The sequence below is a fragment of the Rhinolophus ferrumequinum genome, chromosome 14 (assembly GCF_004115265.2).
Source record: "Rhinolophus ferrumequinum isolate MPI-CBG mRhiFer1 chromosome 14, mRhiFer1_v1.p, whole genome shotgun sequence".
In the NCBI taxonomy this organism is placed as follows: domain Eukaryota; kingdom Metazoa; phylum Chordata; class Mammalia; order Chiroptera; family Rhinolophidae; genus Rhinolophus; species Rhinolophus ferrumequinum.
In genome coordinates, this window is record NC_046297.1 from 60,671,570 (window position 1) to 60,691,034 (window position 19,465).

A 19,465-nucleotide genomic window follows, 5' to 3' on the forward strand; every position below is an offset into this window, starting at 1 on the left:
GGTGTTGCTCTGAGACCCCAGGCTCAACCCTAGTGGAGAACTTAAGAGAAAAAAATTCAGAACACACCTCTGAGTTGTACCACCCGAGGGGCAAGGGAGCTGGGGTATCATTCACCGACTCCCATCTGTCTGGTTGGCAGCTATTCCTGGGATGTTAACCTCCCTTCACATCCAGCATGGACTATCAGAAAACCCTCAGGTGGGTTACAGATGTTTGCAGGAGGTTGCCAATAGCATATATTGGAATGCTGAATGCCAAGAGCATATGAGTAGGGCACCTGTAGTGTCTGTTCAGGGGAGTTAACCGATCACATGGGTTTCGATCACACAGAATTAGTGGAATCCTGCTTCTGCCACTTATGTGTGAAACTGAGTAAATTACCTCATCTATCAATCCCTCAGTTTCTTTATTTGTAAATGAATACAAGAACCTACCTCCTAGGGTGTTTGTTAAGTATTAAATAAGATACTGTGTATAAACTGCACACAAGGTACTGCACACAAGGTGAGAGTTCACCACATATATCAAAGAACTGGCTCAAATGCACATTAGAAACTATGTCAGTAAATTGTGGCTTTGCTAACCTTGATGACAGACAATTCTCAGGGTGGCTGCTGGGTTCACACTTTTTTTTCCCCCCCTTCTTCCACCTTCCCTCCCCCCGCCCCCCACTACGGTTCAAGCCGTGGTTTCTCAGTGTAGTTGTGTAGGGCTCGAGCTGCCAGCCGCTCATGCTGCCCGCCACTCACGCCAGCACACAGTAGAGCCTTTGTTCACAATCTTAGCTGTAGAGGGCGCAGCTCACTGGCTCATGTGGGAATCGAACCGGTGACCTCGGCGTTAGGAGCTTGGCGCTCCAACCACCTCAGACCCAGTTCAGACTTTCTTATAACGGGGGTTTCCTATAGCATTGTCTAAATTATATGACCTTGGCTTCTGGCCATAGCTGCGGGGCACATCATAACCAATCCAACTCTTTGTTAGGGGGAACTTTGAAATCTAAAACAGAATCACTGAGCCTGGGTGTCTTAATTGAGTCACATTACTAGCAACTACTTTTAGAACTGCTGCAAGGGCTTGGAGCAGCCCAGATTCTCTCAGTTGACTCTTGGTTTTCTGACTATCCATGCGGTAACTTACATCCTTTCAAAAACATGCCTTTTTTGCTCAAGTTACCCAGAGAAAATTTCTGTTGCTTGCAAGTAAAAGAATCTTAACCAATAAAACCCATCTGTTCTTACTCCAACTTTTTAACTAACTGATGGCTGCTCTGTCATCCCTATATATTTTTACATATAATAAATGAAGTTTATTTAATTTTATGTATTTCATATATACTTTATTTTATATATGCAAATATATTTATGTATAAATACATTTCTCGGTATTTTGTGCTTGTAAAAAAGCTAATAACAAACAAAACAAATGAAAAACCCCACAACCTCCCAGTCTTTCCAGTCATTTTACTACATAAAGCTTTCAATTAGACAGATTTCAACCCCCTGGGCCTCCAAGTTCTGTTAACTTCATTCTTTTCCTAATCTGGTCCTTACTCTTCTGCTCTCCTTATCCATCACCCAGTCATTAAGTCAACTGATATCTATTTGCCATCAACTATGGACCTGTTATGGTGAGTGTTGAATCTACAATCATAGAACAAAACAGTTACTGACCTTAGAAAGTCTATGGTCTTGTGGTGAGACAAACATTAAATAAACATTTTAACATACACAGCTATAAATTCTGGAGTGTCATGTAAGAATACTGGGGATTAAATGAGATTAAAATAGGAAATCTATTTTAATAGGTTTAATTTAAAAAATAGATTTAATGGGGCGGGGGTCAGGAAAACTTCCCTAAGATGGCAATGTTTATGCTGAGAAATGAAGGATAGGAGTTAGACATACATTGGTGGAAGGAAGAGCATTCTAAACAAAGGAAATGGCAGGTAAAAGCCCAGAGGCAGGAAACAAAGAACTGGGAAGAGGCTAAGCGTGGCTGGAGTATTGTGGCCGGAGTATTGTGGCCAGGGGGAGGGGGAGATGAAGCTGAGAGGTGGGCAGGAGCCGTAATAAGGCTGTGAAATGGGAAGCATTAATGAGCGTGAGCAAATGCAAATCAGATGTGATTTGCAGATGTGAGTTCCTTAAAAGAATATTTTGGCTACTAGGTGGAGAATGGACGGCACAGGCAAGAGTAGAAAGCAAGACCAATTGGGAGGCTCTTGTGGCAATATAGGCATGTGACGACAGTGGGTTGAGCAAGCCAGTGAACCAAATGGAGCGAATTCAGAGGCATTTAATTTTTCTAATCAGGACTTGATGATGAATTGGAAGCTGAGGGAGAGGGAAGCTTTAGGTTTCTGGCTTCAGCATTTGGATGGATGGTAGTGGCATTCACTGATAAGAGGAACTCTGGAAGAGCTGCAGGTTTCAGGGAAAGATCAAAATATGTTGGTCTGGGGTGGCCAGTTAGCTCAGTTGGTTAGAGCGTGGTGCTGATAACACCAAGGTTGTTGATTCGATCCCCGCATGCGCCACTGTGAGCTGCGCCCTCCTTAAAAAACAAAAACAAACAAACAAGTAGTTTAGAAAAGTGATATGGCCTAGAGACATAAATCTGGGAGTAGTTAATATATACAGGTAGTATTTAAAGACTTGAGAGAAGGGAGTAACACCTGGAGAAAAAGCAGAGTAAGAAGAGAGCCCAAGATCAAGCGCTGAAGAACATGAAGATTAATGATAGAAGAAAGAGACTATCAAAAACGGGAAAGAAAAAGAGCAACCCTGGAATCTGGAGGGAAAACCATATTTTCATATGGTTGTGTCCCAATAAGCAGGAAAAAAATCTTTCAAGAAAGGTATATGCTCTATGGCATGGAATGATGAGTGGTAGAGTATGAAAAAGACTAAGTGCACACGTGATTCAGCAAAACGGTCGTCCATGGTCCCCTTAGCAATACTAGTTTGGAGTCTTTTTGCAACCAGTTATGTCCTCTTCTAATCATGCCCTTCTCCCTGACCAAAAACCAAAACCCAAACGAAGCCAAAACCATTCTCCTTCCTTTTGCTTTGAAACTTGTCGCACTCCTACTCCAAGGTAATTCCTTCATAGAAAATCAATTCAGAACCTTTTTCATCTTCTTCATCTTATTCTCATATGAAAACCTCCTTCCTCCTCCTCTTCCGAGAAAGACTCACAGAAAGGGGAGAGTTGTTCTATCTCAACCATCATTACTTCCAGACAATTATAACTCCTTCAGTTCTGAAGGCCAGAAGTCCAAAATCAGTATCACTAGGCCAAAATCAAAGTGTTGGCAGGGCTGTAGTCTCTGGAAGAACTAGGGCAAAATCTGTTCCCTGCTTCTTTCAGCTTCTTGTGGCTGGCTGTCTACATTTCCTTGGCTTGTTGGCTGCACAATGCCGTTCTCTGACTTGGTCACATTGCTTTCTCTTCTAAAATCTCATTCCGCCTCACTTTCATAGGATACAGGATTGTATTTAGGACCCATACAAATAATCCGGGATAATCTCCCCATCTCAAGTACCTTAATTTAGTTACATCTAAAGGACACTCTCCTTGTTTTCTTTTGCCACAGAAGGAAACAGTCACAGATTCCAGGGATTAGGATGAAGATACCTTTCCAGTGGCCACTTTTCAGCCCACCACAAACGTTATGTGCAAAGTATGGACTATAAAGTACTTTTTTCTCTCTCCCCAGCATCCCACTGTTACCTGAAAATCGAAATGTTTCTAATTGTATTCAACTCATCCCTGAAGTTGGCAACTTTTCTCTATTACTGTCAATATCCTCACCAATAACCTCAATACTAAAGCACATACTTAGAGGGATCTCTGAGAGAACCAGTTAAAAACAAAAAAGCAAATGGGGAATATAACTTCCGATTACTTAAGAGTTGGCTGTGGATAGTGATCTTCCAAAGTACAAGCATAGTACAGAAAGGGAGGGGAAGAGTAATTTTATAATGGAGAAACACGAGAAACACTACTTTTGCCAGGTGATCAAGGTCAATCAACAGTCATAAATCACATATGTAACACTGATATGATCACTTTACATCTGTGATCTTCCTCCCCAAATCCCAGTCATGGGAAAAAGACTAATTCCAATAGAGGGCCATCTTCCAAAATGCGTGATTAGTAGTCCTCAAAACTGTTAAGTCATTAAAACATCCACATCCATTACTTGACTTTTTTCTGTTGAGATTTAATAGCCCTTTATGATAGTATCTGTAGAAAAAGCATGAAGGTTTTAAATTAAGTCATATTTACCTAATTTTACTTTTGTTGCTAGTGTTTTTGGTGCCATATTTAATAATTACCAAATTCAATGTCATAAAGATTTGTCCTTGTTTTCTTCTAAGAATTTTATAGTTTTAGCTCTTAAATTTAGGTCTTTGATTTTGTGTTAAATTTTTTTATAGAAACAAATTTGAGAAGCAATTTTCATCTTTAAAATTTATTACAGAAACTATACATACAAAATGAAATCCTAGTTATAAGAGATGCATCTGGTATAAGTATAATAAACTTCAACAAATGAGTATATATGTGTATGTGTGAGACCAGGAATATACACATACTTAAATTTTTTCCGTGACTGGCATTGCTTTATGTATTACATAAGATAGTATCTACTAAGGTATCTGAATTACTGGTTTTTAGAAGGCTTTAAATACAATGTGCAGATAAATCCACAAAAGACAGTTCAACTTTGAAACTGTATTAGAATCCAGAATCTCTCATATGAGATCTTTATCCCCTATTCCTTTTGAAAGTTTCCAACAGAAGCTGTTTTACAAACTCATATTAGAAAGTATCCTTAAAAAACAACAACAACAAACAACAAAAAACAAAATGCATGGCAGTGAATGGTTTTATTGCTTTAAGAAAGAAGAAATGTATTTTTGGTATCATTCATACAAAATTTATAATACTTATATAATTGAATATAAAAGGTACCTATAGAATATAACCTAAACACAAATTTAGAAGGATATAAACAGTTTTCAAATATAAAAACTTTGTGCTATTAAAAAGCTGTTTAACACAGTAGTTATTAACACATTTGTTGTGTGTAGAATCATAAAAGTTAACTAAAAATATTTGTTAACCCAAATTAGAATTAGAAAAATGTTTACCTAAAAAGCATTAATTTTGACATTCAAGTACAGTATGGTCAGGGGTCCTCCAGCAAATCATGACTTGAACACTGGCTTTTAAGTGACCAGGCAGGGGAAGCTAAAGGCAGGTGGGAGATGGGCACTGAAGAAAACAAAGGCAACAAAAAGGATGGCAAAGAAACATGGTTAAGTTTCTATTCTGATACAACGAACTATTCACAGCAAGGATAAAAGTGCTTAAAACAAAAAGTGTCAATGTCACTAACTACTCTTAAGTGCCATAAAACATTAGTTATCAAATTAACTTTTTTATTAAGAGTTGGCCACACTTCAACTACTGATGTGTCATAGCATTATTACTACAGTGCCTTGTTCAAATCCCCAGTATTTATCAGTTATCTCTGCAATTTATCTTACACGTGTACATAAATACCAAAAAACTTTAAATACTTTTATTTACTATTTTAATCTCATCCTTAAAGATGCAGGATTTCATCTTGCATCACTTATGTGGATAAGACAAAGGTGAATTAAATAGAAACAGAATATAAAGAATATGTGATACCATGATATCATGATCTGGAACAACTGAAGTTTTCTACCTCTTGCTCCATTTTCTAGATAAAGGGTAGAAACAAAACACATTAAGTTTCAATATGAAAAAAGCTAAAGAAACATTACTGTATTGCTGTTTTTTCCCCAGTAAATACCCTTAAGGATTTATTACCTATGTACATGTCTGATAGTGAAAACAGAAACTTAGTTCAGTATTTAAGACTATCATATAAACTGATATCACTGACGGGACTTCACTGTTTAAATCCCTTTGAAATGAGTCTAAGGTGTGTTCATCTTATGTTAAATCAAATAGTTATAATCAAGGCACTGGTATGCCTGTAGATATTAACATTTTATATTTTGTAGGTACTAGAATTACATATATTATACTATGTAGGATTACACAGTATACTTCAGTAGGTATACTGAATACTATATATTACTAGTAAGTATATAGCAGATGCCAGTAATATTTATATTGTACTATGTAAGTATCATCCAATATCTATTTTTTAAATTTTTCCCAATATCTATTTTTAAAAGTAAGTACTCTAATGCCCACTGTAAAGCAAGTTTAAAACAAACAGGTCTATCTTAAGTCTACATTAAAAGGAGCTACATACCTTCATTAACATACATACACACAAAATGATTCTTCATTGTTTACTGATATTATAGTTCCACTGTTTATTAAAGAAACAAACTAGTGGCTCAATTTAAAAAAGTGTGGAATTCAATTGTACCATAATCCATAATGCACATATTAAACAATGGTTTTAAAAAAATTTTGTAATATCAGTTAATTTCTTATATAGATTAGTTTACCTGAATAAGCATTGTTTTGTCATAGTCTCTGCGATGCTGATAAATGCACTGGCTAATTACTGCATACAAATTTTCCAACTGAAAAACATTGTACTGTTGACTCTTTTTAACAACAGTCTTCAACAGATTCTAAAAGAAAACATGAGTGTTTACATAAGTGAGAGATAAATTCTCTAAGATATTTTAATTTAGAAGATTTGGGGAATTTTTAGCACATAAACCAGAGAGAGGGCAGACCAAACCATTTGATGAGACATGGCAGCCTCTGATAGCGGCTCTAGCATTCTGCTGTAGTCAATTTTCTTACAATTCTGGTCTCTGCCCTGGGTAACTCCCAACCTAAACACTATAGCTGAGGAGGTTGCCAATTTCAATTCTAGCCATAAGTTTCTATCGACAAAGAAATAATCTCAAACTAGATAAATAGGAAAAAAAAAGCAACGTTTTAACAGAGTATTTTATGGCTCTGTAAGTACATTACAACTAGCTCCGTTATGTGAAACAAAAAAAGTACATAAATGGTGAACTACCTCACCACTTCATGGTCCTTTTTCTTATGAAAAGGATTTTCAGTCTGCTCAGTATTTTTTCTCATGACTGAAATGTACTCACTGGATTTCTATGATTCTTTTTCAAGTCTGGCCCTAATAGGATATACCATTACCTCATAGTTAATAAAACATGCCATTATGGCTAAATAAAAACTAACTGAAATAGTTATAGGTAACGGGCATAAAAATAATAATAAGATCAATTATGTAGACAAGTCTTGCAACTATATCAAGACACTAGCCACCTCCAACCACCGCCTTTATGAAAGTTACTCTATACCAAGCTTCTCCTTTCATAAAAGATCATTATTCATTGCACGCCAAATTGATAAAATGCACTATTACAGTCTTTTGGTGAGTTCTGCTACTAATCTGTGCAATGAAAGCATTACAATTTCAGTTTACATACTTTTAATCGCTCATGGTCCACAACAAGTGAGGGTGTAGGCTGAGAAAGAATAGCCATAGCCTTTTCAACACTAATGAGCTGCTGTTGTTCTACTTGGGAACGTCTCGCTCGAGTCATTCGCAGAACACACATTTCTAGAATGAATAATTAATATTATTATTTGATTTACAGATATTATAATGCCTAAAATAAATATTAGGCAGATTAAATAGCAGGACATATTTACTAAGACACAAATACCAATTCTGGCTTATTGACCTTGCTGTAATATTCAGATGCTGTCACTAAACATACTCAAAAATTAAGGACATTTGAGAAGTATTTCTCAAATTGAGTATTTCAGGGAATACTCAACAGGTTAGACTGTCTTCTACTTAGGCATAAGACCCATAGAATTTAAGAGTGGGAAGGGACCTCAGTAATCTAGGAGTTGCAAACAGTCATCCGCAGACCAAATCTGACCTACCGTTACAAATAGTTTTATTAGAACACAACCATACCCATCTTACATATACGTGTCAATGTGGCTTTTCTGTCAGGGTTGAGTAGTTGTGACAGAAACTGTATTGCTAAATATTTAGCATCTGGCCCTTTACAGAAAAAGTTTGCTTATCCCTGATCTAGAACAATCTACTCACTGACAGATGAGAAAAAGGGGGACAAGAGAGATGAAGAGACTTTTCTAAGGTCAACACACCTGTAAGAGCCTGAACAAGAATCTCCTGATATGTAAACAAGTACCTGTACCACTAAACAGTGTGCTGTGCCACTAAATAATGATAAAGGAAAAGTAAAACAACTCTGAACCCAAACAAAGCAGAAATTATATAGTCAGAGGATTAACATTTAAAATACCCACACTGGAAAGGCTATATCCTAGTCCATTCTGCTATGATTACTCAAACACATTGAAACTCATTTCAAAGAGGTCCTTGAAGATTTACCTACAGCATATAAGCCACAAAAGAAAACCAGTGTCATTAACTTAGTCAATACCCGTTTTAGATCAAAATAAATTTTTAACCCTGTTACCATTCTTTTTGCTTTGTAAGACTAAATAAATAATGTCTGCCTTTTCCAAAGACCAAACAAATTTACTGCCAAAGGTCCAAGAAGATCCAGATGGAAGACAACTCTAAATGAAAAAACTCTGGAAGCAGCAGTATCATTAGAACATAAATAATCTTGGACTTATCCTACAATATGGATAAAGGAATGGTAGAGGTGAGTAACATTTGTTCTACATCACTCAGCAAGAATCACAGGAAACCGCCCATCTTGCTTAAAAATGAGAAGGTATCCTGCCAGCTTTTCAAAACTGTAGAGGCAAGCACTTTGTTACACGCTTTATATGAATTACTTTATTCATTCCTCAAAATATCTCATTACCCTATAACTAACCGTCCCAATTTTGCAGAAGCGAAAACTGAGGCTGGTAGGTCAAGAACCTTGCCCAAGGTCACAAGCTACTAAGTAGTGGACTAGAGGCTCATATCTGATCGGTCTGATGCCATAGTGTTTTTAACAACAGTGATTTACTAGCTCAAGTTATTAAGAAAATGCCATCTTTCCTAATTGACATCAGCAATATTAAAGACAAGGAAAAAGGAATAAATTGAGATGGTAATTAGTCACTTAAGAACTTGAATTAAAACATCTTTTAAAATTAGGAAGTAGTCTAATTGAGAAAGACTTACCTTTTGCTTCATCAGAAACATCCATTATCTGAGAGCTTAAAGTATCTCCATTGCAAGCAATCTTATCTTTCCTCAATTCTGTACATGCGGTACTCTTTCTACATTCCTCGAGTTCATTCTCAATATTGGAAATATTTGAATTATTACTTCCCAATTCTATTTTGCCTTCAGAGGCATTCTGCTGTTTCTCATTTTCTTCCATTGAAGACTCCCCTGTGTTTCCAGTTTCATTGTGGTCTACACTTGTATCATGATTTTCCTCTATATCCATCTCAATTTTGTCATCTGTGGTATTTTGGCTATCATCTTTTGTCTGTGAAATCCTCCTTCGTTTTGTTATGGTGCCTAAGTACCACCTTGACTTTTTGCGGATTTTTCTCTTCAATTGAGCTTCAGAGAATTTAAAGAAACAGGAAAAAAGAACATTCAACAATTTTCTAAAGCCCAAGTAAGCAGGGAAAAAAATAACTCCTGAGCTATAAGAGGATAGTGAGTTTGAGAAACCACAGTAGTTATGAATAGATGGAATATAGAAACAAAAGTATAGTACTATAAGAAGGTAGAGAAGTGGGCAATGACCTGTCATTCTGAGTTTCAATTTAACCTTGAATAATTTTTTTAAAATCTTGTATAATTTTAAGTAAGGCAACGTATGATCTGTCTGATGTGCACGTTACAAAGAACACTGTGGCAGTAGGATGAGGAGTGAAATAGAGAAAGGGCAAGATTAAAAATGGCCCACACTTACTAAGTGCCTGCCATATTAACGGGGACTCTTCTAAATCCTTTACATGTACTAACTCACTAAAATTTCACTTGAACCTGATCAGGTTTGTTACCACTAAGAACGTCACTATACAAATGAAGAAATTAAGGTATGCCAAGATTAAACATTCTACCTAGACTAGACACAGTATAACCAAACCGCAATATTATGTTTGGGAGCTTTATCCATACTGTTAATATGTAGTTGAAGTTTAATCATTCTCACTGCTGTATAATAACCCACATTTTTTTCATTCTACTGCTGATGGGCATTTGGGTTGCTCCCAGTATTGGGCTATTATGAATATTTGTTCTATGAACATTCTTGTACGTGTCTTTGATGAACATAATGTATGCAACCCTGCTGGGTATAGAACTAGGGGTGTTTTAAGGGAGTCATCTTTCGTGTCCTCAATTTTCATATATATATGTATTTGCTTAAAGTTGATTTGACTGAGACCATTCTGGTGGTTCCCAGCTGACTCTTCCCATTTTTATAAAAGTAGGGCTTATTCTATCTGTCTCAGACCAATTACCCCAGGAGGGACAAACCTACAGTACAGTAAGGAAAGGTTCCAACCCAAGCAAAACACACACACACACACACACACACACACACACACACACACACTAAAAATTTCTGTTTAAAAGCATTGGATGTCTAATAAGGCATTGAGGAATTAAGACACCACATCTGGTAGAACAAATGAATAGCTAAGAAGAGAGGCTAAGAGGCTTAGAGGCAGAGAGTTTGACATTCATGGGCTTAAAGAACAAAAAATGGAACTCAGAGCCTGCCAAGAAAGGGAGATCTTGGGAAAACCCACAGGCTTTGGGTTGGTACCCTGTGAATCTATACTCTAAGAATAAGGAGGAACAGGAAATAGACCAGGATTTATAAGAAATGAAAATCAGTTTCAAATCAAGTCAACCCAAAATTAGATGAAAGTGAACTGGAATTGCAAGTGGTGTAGCATTACAAATCTGGATTTATTTCAAGAATGCAAAGTTGCCTTAATATTAACAAAATCAATGTAATTCTCTACATCAATATAAAGGAAACTGAGGAAGAAAGTAAATGGCATTAGAAGAGAGTAAAGGTTACAATTTCGTAAGTAAAAATTACTCAAGCAAACTTACCAGGAGTGCTGCAAGCCACAGGAGTATTGGGCATCTTTAGCTTTTCATTCTGCTCTGGATCTGATCTTTTATCGGCAGCAGGAGTGGAATTTTGCTTTGGCATCACGTGGTAATAAGATGGAGCATATTTGGAGGAGCTACAACCTTATAAATAGACATGTCAAACATCAAATCTAATGTCCAGATTTAAAAATTACCTGAAGGATTAATTAGAAGGACTCACATTATAGAAAAAGCATCTTTTTCTGATGCCAAATAATTTTCCTACCTCTCTTCTTTCTAGATTCCTGAATTTCTTCACAAAGTTGTTCAAAATCTTCATCAAGTTCTTCTTTAATTATTGCATAGGCAGTATCTCTTAAAGCACAGGCTCTGTGCCTAATACGACGATCTGAGAAATGAATACAGGATTTTAAATTTTCTCTTTTTAATAATTTACCAAAAATAAACTGAACATTTTGGGCTAAGACTTTAGCCATTACAATTCCTTTGTTAGTTTTACCACAATAGTAAAAGTTACTAAAATAGTGTCATTCTGTTTTTGGTGCTAATCTAATTTTCTGGACATCTTATTTAAGATGGTAGACTAATACCAAACAATTTTATTGCTATGTCCTATCCAGATCCCTTTGAAATATCAGATAAAAATATAAGACTCAAGCAATAGCAAGACTAAACAGCATAATGACAACAAAAACATAAAGGAAGGCTATTAGTGTCATTAGTGAACCAGAATGTAAAAGGGATTTTGGAAAAGACAGAGAGAATGCTACTGCATGGGCAGAGAAATCAAACAAAGACAGTGAAAGAGCAATCCCACACAGGAAACACTACAAAAAAATCCTAAACTGAGTCCAAGTACTGCAGACTGAAATATGCTGAGGCAGAAGGCGGCTAGTAAGTGAATACAAGATTAACTAAATGGCTGGGTGAGTCCCTGTCATAGGGCAGCAGGATGCAATATTCACACCCAAGTTGTTTTTGACAGCAATAGCTACAATATCAGAAGGGATATTGGAGGGGGCTTCTAACATGTTATCTGGGCCTAAAGAAAAGCAGCGCAAAGTTAAAGCTCTGGTTTCCGAAGTGCAGTAGCCTTAGAATCACCTAGAAACTTGTCAGAAATGCAAATTCCCTACCCATACGTCTAGAGAAGCAGAAACCCTGGAGATGAAGCCCAGCAATCTGTATCTGTTAACAGGTCCTTTAAGAGATTCTAATGCTTGCTAAAATTTGACCAGTGGTCCAAAATAATTTTAGGCTGTCATCTGGACAGAAAAAGCAGCAGATGATTGCAATGAAACAGAAAAGGTCCTCTGCCTCTAGGGTAAATGCTTCCTTCTTTCTAAAATTAAGGGGTATTCCCAGCTTGGAAGCCTGTTCCCCACTGCTTACCTCCAGAACTATGAACTACAGGGAAAAGCCTAGGAAAGGTGGGACAGAAGACTAGGAGGGCGAGACAGTGAGCTTTTTAACTGCTGAAGAAACTCAGTAGGTCCCTATGCTAATCAATCTAATTTATAAGCACTACCGACAAGAACAGAAAGCTAATGTGCTGGTGGAGAGTTTATGCAGGAAATGGATGATTAAAAATACATATTATCCACTGAAAGTGTTAAGGACACTGCATCCATCAAAACAAGAATAGGAAGCTAGAAAAAAGAAGCACCTGAGAAAAATAATATTTTTGGAAATAAACAAGTTTATATGAAATATGTAGGTATTTGAACACATCATTATATATGAACAAATCTATAATTCAAAAATATCCTGTACTTTATAAATTTTATTTATTAAAAGACTGGTTGAGGGTGGAATGGGTATGTACATAGAAAAGGTCTGGAAAGACACTCCCAAACTTAGTGTCTACCTTTCAAAAAATGAAATGGGGGACTTAATTTTTAAAATATTATTATTAGCAAGTATTACACTGCATTACTTTTATAGTAAAAACTGTAATGGTCTTAACCAAGAAAATCCTTTCAAACCTATTTTAGTGCAGAGAGTATTTATTTTTCTACTCTGAGAAAGAGCATTGATATACAAAGGAAACAAGCTAAGTTGTTATGCAATGTGGCGTCTCACTAGAGGATATATTGTGTAGTAAATACAAGGATTTTGGAGTGAAAGAAACCTACATTCAAATTATGCTTTTGCCACGTCCTGGCAGTATGACCTTGAAGAGTTTTTTCACCTCTCTAAACTTGTAATGGAAATGAGGAGTACAGTTGTTGTGAGCATTACATGGCACGGTGGATGTAAAATGTTTATAATACAGCACCAAGTCGGGCCCTATAGCTCAGGGGTTAGAGCACTGGTCTTGTATAATACAGCACCTGACATAAACCAACCCTCACGAAGTGTCAGCAAGCCCGAAGAAAACCCTCTAATTAATGCTCACCGCCAGGATCTCTATCTGGATTGTATTCTAAAGCATTACTGCAGATTAGATCAATATCACTCAAGTAGTCTTTCACAGTCAGATACTTGTGGAGATCAATTTTACTGATTACCGATGAAAGGTCCATTGGTTGCTTTATTACAGTGGCATAATCAGGAACCTAAAATTCAAGCAAATGACCAAATCACTAAATTAACTCTGAACATAAAAACATTTCAGTCAAGTTTCTTTGCCAGACAGTAAAGAAGAGAGAATAAGTACATAAGAGATAATGATAATGCATTAATATGAAACCTTTGACTCTATTTAAGCTGGTTTTATTTTACATTAATTCCTATTCTTGGGCAACCGTATTTCAGGAATATCCTATAGCTCTTTCCTCAACCAAACACCACCCATCCTTCAATGTCAAGTTAAGACCTCATTCTCCACCTTACTCTGTGTAGGTAAGAATAATATCATGTAGCATTAAGACAGTCGTAAATTGCTTCTAGAATGTTGAGCAGACAAAGTTAGTTGTCTATTCTCTTGCAGGAAAGGAAAACGCCTTAGATTGCTCTTGAAGACTCCATACAGTGCTTAGGACTCTATTCGGTACATTTCCACATAGAGAAAACAATGTAGACAGAGAACCACATAAACTATTCAAATATTCTCTACTTTTGAAGCATTAGAGTTTAACACATTTGATCCAAAGATTAAATTAATACCTCATCAGGGTCAACGGGTTTAGTAAATATTCTGAATCGCTTGTCAATAGCAAGCCTATGTGTAACATTTCTTAAAAAAATCCTCAGTTCTCTAAATGTATCTTCTTCTTGTTCTTCTAGCCGTTTTACTTCTTCCGCTGTCAATGGTCTTGGCTCGGGTGGTGGTGCTACTGGGAGTATCTCCAAGGCCTGCAAAACTTCACATAAATGGAAGATTTTAATTACTACTCTCCCATCATATCAAGTGTGACAAAATGATTCAGTGCACACAGTAACCAGGCTTTCAGGGGTTATTCTCCTTACATCTACTAGGAATCAACAGGATTTCAAATACTAAATTACCATTATCCCTACACCTACACCTTCCTTCCCTAGTAATAATTAGTAACTTGTAATTTGGAATGCTAATTCCCAAGTCGTTACTTCTGTTCTGTTTTAAGATCATTTAAGAGGCTAGAAAAACTTTTAATGTGCATTATTTCCAAGACAAGAATATTCTAAGTATTAAAACAAGTTTTCTTTACTAGTTAATTCTTGAACTAATAAAAAATTGTGGTATGTTTCAAATATAACCAAAGTTTAATATTGTGTTAAACAGATATGCACTGAGCACTCAGAATAAAAAAAGGAATATGCGTACTGCCCCAATAAGTTGGCAATCTATTATTAAGGGAGTAAGAAACATAATTATAACACCGTCATAATGTCATTATTAGTATGAAAAAAGTACAGTGGGTCATAAAGGTAGAAAATTAGTTTTGCCTAGATGTGTTAGGGAAGAAAAAAATGAGTTATAATAGAAGAACAAGGAGTTCCTTAGGCAGAAATGGAGGATGGGGACAGAAGCATTACTGACCGAGAGCAAGCATAGACAAAATTACGAAAGGGCAGGAATATTTGCATGTGGTTTAAAGATAGACTGGTTTGTAAGGAAAGAGGTGAGGGAAGGGGGAGAACAAAAGTGCCCAAAATGGGCTTGGAAAGACAGATTTGGGCTACACTATGAAAGGCCTTGTGTGCTTTAAGACCTTAAGTCTATTTAATGGGAAACATTTTTAAGCAGTAGAGGTTATCAACCTCACGACTAAGCTTGCCATTAACTGGTATCTTATTCCTACTTTCTCAAAGTTATTATATATTAACTTTGATATAGTAACTAACCTGCTTTCTTTTTTGATATAGGAGGCTTAGCAGCTTGCTTTAGAATTAAATCTTCAAAAAATTTTGTCCGTTCTTCTTTACCAGGTAACTTGACATTGAAAATTTCTCCATAATCACGGATAAATAATTCTTGCACCTTAAAAAAGAAAATAAGTGCATTATATATATGAGGTTAATGGACTGTATTCCACTAATTTTTCCATTCTGACCCAAATTCCAGTTTTAATTACTAGCTTTATGGAATATTTTAATATTTGGTGGGCCAAGAACCTCCTTATTGCTTTTTCTATATATATATATATTTTTTTTTTTTTTGGAAATTCGAGCACTTTTTTCTTGTACATTGAATTTTAAAATCTACTTCTTTTGTTGGGACTTTTATTGGAATTTGTACCTTTTCCCTTTCTGGTGGCCTGAAAGTTATATGCAGTATTTCTATTCTTTTGTTGCTATATGTTTTAACAGACATATCTGAACTGCTTTTTCAACCAACTGTAAGGTTAATCAACATCTACATAGCAAAAAAAACCTGAATGTGCTATTACTTTCTTCTTCTCCTTCACTGCCCTTCCTGCCATTTCAAGTTCAGACCAAGAGCAACTTAAGATTGTTTCACATTCCTTAAAAAAAAAATTTTCTATCCTAACTTTGTGACAGTAAGTTTTACTGTTTTCTTTGCTCACTGCTTGTTACATGCCACTTTTACAAAATGAAAAATCCAAGAAGAAATAATCCTTTCAGTCAGGGGTTTATGGGTAATAGTTTCTTAGGTATTGAATGTTCAAAAATTATCTTTATTTTGCTCTCTAAATGCTAGCTTCGATGGGCAGAAAATTATAGGTTCAAAATTATTTTCCTTCAAAACTTTGAAAATACTGCTCATTTGTCTCCTTAGTAGCCAGTGTTACCAACGAAAAGGTGCAATTTGATTTTCAGTCTTTTCTAGTAATGTTTTTTCTTTTAGAAGATTTCCTTTGTACTTTTGGCATTCTGAAATTTTATCTAGATGCGGGCCTTTTTATGTCTATCAGTTAGTACACAAGGGGCCTTTTCAATCTGAAGACATGGTATTTTTTAATATTAAATCAACGTTTGTCTATTTATTTACTTATTTTAAGGAGGGCGACTTACAGTGGCCCATGTAGGGATCGAACTGGCAACCTTGGTGTTATTAGCACCATGCTCTAACCAGCTACCCCAAGACATGGTATTCTTTAAATCTATGAAATGTTTTTATGTGACTATTTTCTCTCCTACATTTCTTTTCACCCACAAATCCCATTAAATAGATGTTAGACCTCAATCTACCTTGTCCGTTTCCTTTAACTTTTCCCTCACTTTTCAAATCTTTGTCCTTTTGTATTATATACTGCAAGTATTCCTGGTCTCATGATCTTCCATCTTGCTAATTCACTCTTCATCTGTGTCTGCTCCTTTCCAGCCCTCCGGTTTTTGGGGTTTTTTTTAATGTGAAGGGAGTAACTTATAATGTCTCCAATTGGTTCTTTTTCATCTTTGCTTTGAAATCTGACTGTCCATAGATGCTTTTTTCTGTTTATTCTAGCCTCTATTTCCGGTGATTACGGAAGAAGCTAGCCTATGTTGGAAAAAGAATGTACCTGTTATTTGACTTCTGGACACAGGCTTCCCATTCCTCTTGATATCAACAGCCAGAGATAAGTCACTACTCTGCTACACTTGGGCCCACCTCCACTGCTCTAGCTGAGGAGAAACAACTCTGCTGACTACGGTTTGGCATGGCCGAAGTGAAGAAAGCCAAGTACCCCAAAGTCATCCAAAGGCTCTTTCAATTCCTTCCTAGCACTGACCCAGAGTTAGAAATCACTCTCATCTTTCCAAACAGTCCTTTCATGCACATGCTTTAAAATGTGGTTACCCTCATCAATCTAACCCCCACTGTTTTGTCTTTCATGGATTCACGAACATTTCTAATCCACTGATGACATTCTTTCTCATTTTCCCATACTGCTCTGAGTTGTTGGGGTCCACTCATTTTTGACCTATATGTTCACGTATATAGGAACTCTGAAGTTTTGAGACGGACAAACTTAACGTAGCTAACAATGGTACTCCCAGTATTTCTCACATATTATATATTATATAGTCCATTGCTGCTATATAGACGGTTATTACTGAATCATTAAAGGCTCTATAAGGCTCAAAGTAGACTTGCTTATTTGCATCCATATAAACTAGATTATTCATTTTTTTTAAAAAATGGGCAAAGTCTGGTCCTGGTTCTGTGCCCATTTCACCATACTCCACAGTGTGGTACGGGGAGACACTTTACCTAGTTTATAATTATATGCTTAGGAAATATTAGCCTAAGAAAACAGAGAAGCTATCCTTTAAAAACAATCTTTAAGTACAGAATTACCACATTCTTGATAAAGTTATCCCATATTAAACTGATTATAGTTTTTCAACCTCCTGATATCAGTATAAAAAAGTTCAGTTTAGTTTCTCTTGTTACCAAGAGTATAAACTTATTATGTTTCAAATTCAAAATAATTAACAAAGTGTTAATTGATAGTGAGTACAATAAGCCAATGGTATAATGTGGCTACTAAACAGCAATTCTTTTTCACTCTGTTAATCAGAACACTGCTAGAGTACTTAATTCATTCTGAGTACAGCCTTTCAAAAAGCATATAAAGAGAAAGACATTCAGGAGAGTGACTAGAATTTTGAAGAAACTGAAACTGTGTAATGTGTGGCAGAGCTCACTATTATCACAGCCCACGTTCTCTTTTTTGTGTGTGCGCACCCTGCTATATCATATTTCCTAGTCTCCCTCGCAACGAGAGAGAGCTGTGACTGAGTTTTAGCAAACAGAATGTGAAAGGAAATAATATACATCACTTTCAGAACAGGCACATGAATGGGCCACTCTTTTCAGCAGGATGGAATGAAAGCAACCTGGAAAGCCATGTCATGAAAACAAGAAAGCTCTCTCAGCTCCAGTGTCTGAACGACTGCATGAGGGAGGGTAGATCTGTCAATCTAGTCACCTGCCTAGTATTGTTAAGTGAGCAAGAAATAAACTTCTATTGTGTTAATAACCCCAAGGAATATACCATAACATAGAAAAAGAAGAAATGTTTAGTGTGAAGAAGGCTGGGACAGAATGAGGAGATAGAAATAAACATAAAAGAATGTTCAATAATACAAAGAGTTGTCATGATGAAGACAGATTGGACCTGGGAAACAAATGAAAATTAAGAAAGGGAAGCCTCTCAAAATTAGCTAATTTTTAAGGAGCTGGAGCTAACAAACTGAATAGTGAAGAAAGTGTTTCAACAAAGGTGAGATATCCACATAAAGGAGAGACTATGAAGGAAAGTCCAGAACTAAATTAGAAACTCTTAAGGACTCTTCCAACCCTAAGAGTCTGTAATATATACAGCAGATCCTCAAATAACAGTGTTTTGTTCAACATCGTTTTGTTGTAACACTGATGAGATGGCCTAGGAACTTAATTCTTGTTTATATCAATTAGCCTGTGGTAAAGTTGGTTTCGTTATACGAAGTTGGACAATTAAGTTCGCGAACTCATCCTAGGAAAAGTGCTAAATCCCTCATTGCTGAATATCACTATGGTCAACTTCAAAGTACTCCCCTTGGGAAGCGATGCACTGACGTAAGCGCCTAGTCCACCCTTAAAAGCAATTTTGGAAAAACTCTTTTTCTGGAATGGCCATCAGAGCTGTCGTCGTATTACCCTTGATGTCCTGAATGTCATCAAAATGTCTTCCTTTCAGTATTTCCTTTCTCTTCAGGTAAAGAAAGAAGTCATTGGGGGCCAGATCAGGTAAGTAGGGAGGGTGTTCCAATACAGTTATTTGTTTACTGGCTGAAAACTCCCTCACAGACAGTGCTGTGTGAGCTGATGCATTGCCGTGATGCAAGAGCCATGAATTGTTGGCGAAAAGTTCAGGTCTAACTTTTTCCCACAGCCTTTTCAGCACTTCCAAATAGTAAACTTGGTTAAGTGTTTGTCCAGTTGGTCCAAATTCATAATGAATAATCCCTCTAATATAAGAAAAGGTTAGGAACATAACTGCAACAAATTCGCGAACTTA

The 19,465-nt window shown here is 36.4% G+C and overlaps 1 protein-coding gene across 3 annotated transcripts in view; it reads right to left on the reverse strand.

Moving 5' to 3' along the window:
* Nucleotides 1-4,884: 4,884 nt before the first annotated feature.
* ATAD2 (ATPase family AAA domain containing 2) overlaps nt 4,885-19,465 on the reverse strand; it is a 53,365-nt gene continuing 38,784 nt past the window's right edge. The window contains exons 20-29 of one of the 3 annotated variants that reach the window (XM_033126417.1): nt 15,363-15,498; nt 14,202-14,398; nt 13,492-13,651; nt 11,359-11,481; nt 11,091-11,234; nt 9,186-9,575; nt 7,489-7,622; nt 6,529-6,657; nt 5,711-5,762; nt 4,885-5,287 (exon numbers count right to left, since the gene is read on the reverse strand). In XM_033126417.1, the coding sequence (XP_032982308.1) occupies nt 5,718-5,762; nt 6,529-6,657; nt 7,489-7,622; nt 9,186-9,575; nt 11,091-11,234; nt 11,359-11,481; nt 13,492-13,651; nt 14,202-14,398; nt 15,363-15,498 (1,458 nt within the window). In that variant the 3' untranslated portion in view covers nt 4,885-5,287; nt 5,711-5,717. Of the gene's footprint in view, nt 5,763-6,528; nt 6,658-7,488; nt 7,623-9,185; nt 9,576-11,090; nt 11,235-11,358; nt 11,482-13,491; nt 13,652-14,201; nt 14,399-15,362; nt 15,499-19,465 lie in introns of all 3 variants that reach the window. The other 2 variants (XM_033126416.1, XM_033126418.1) reach the window with 2 other exon arrangements.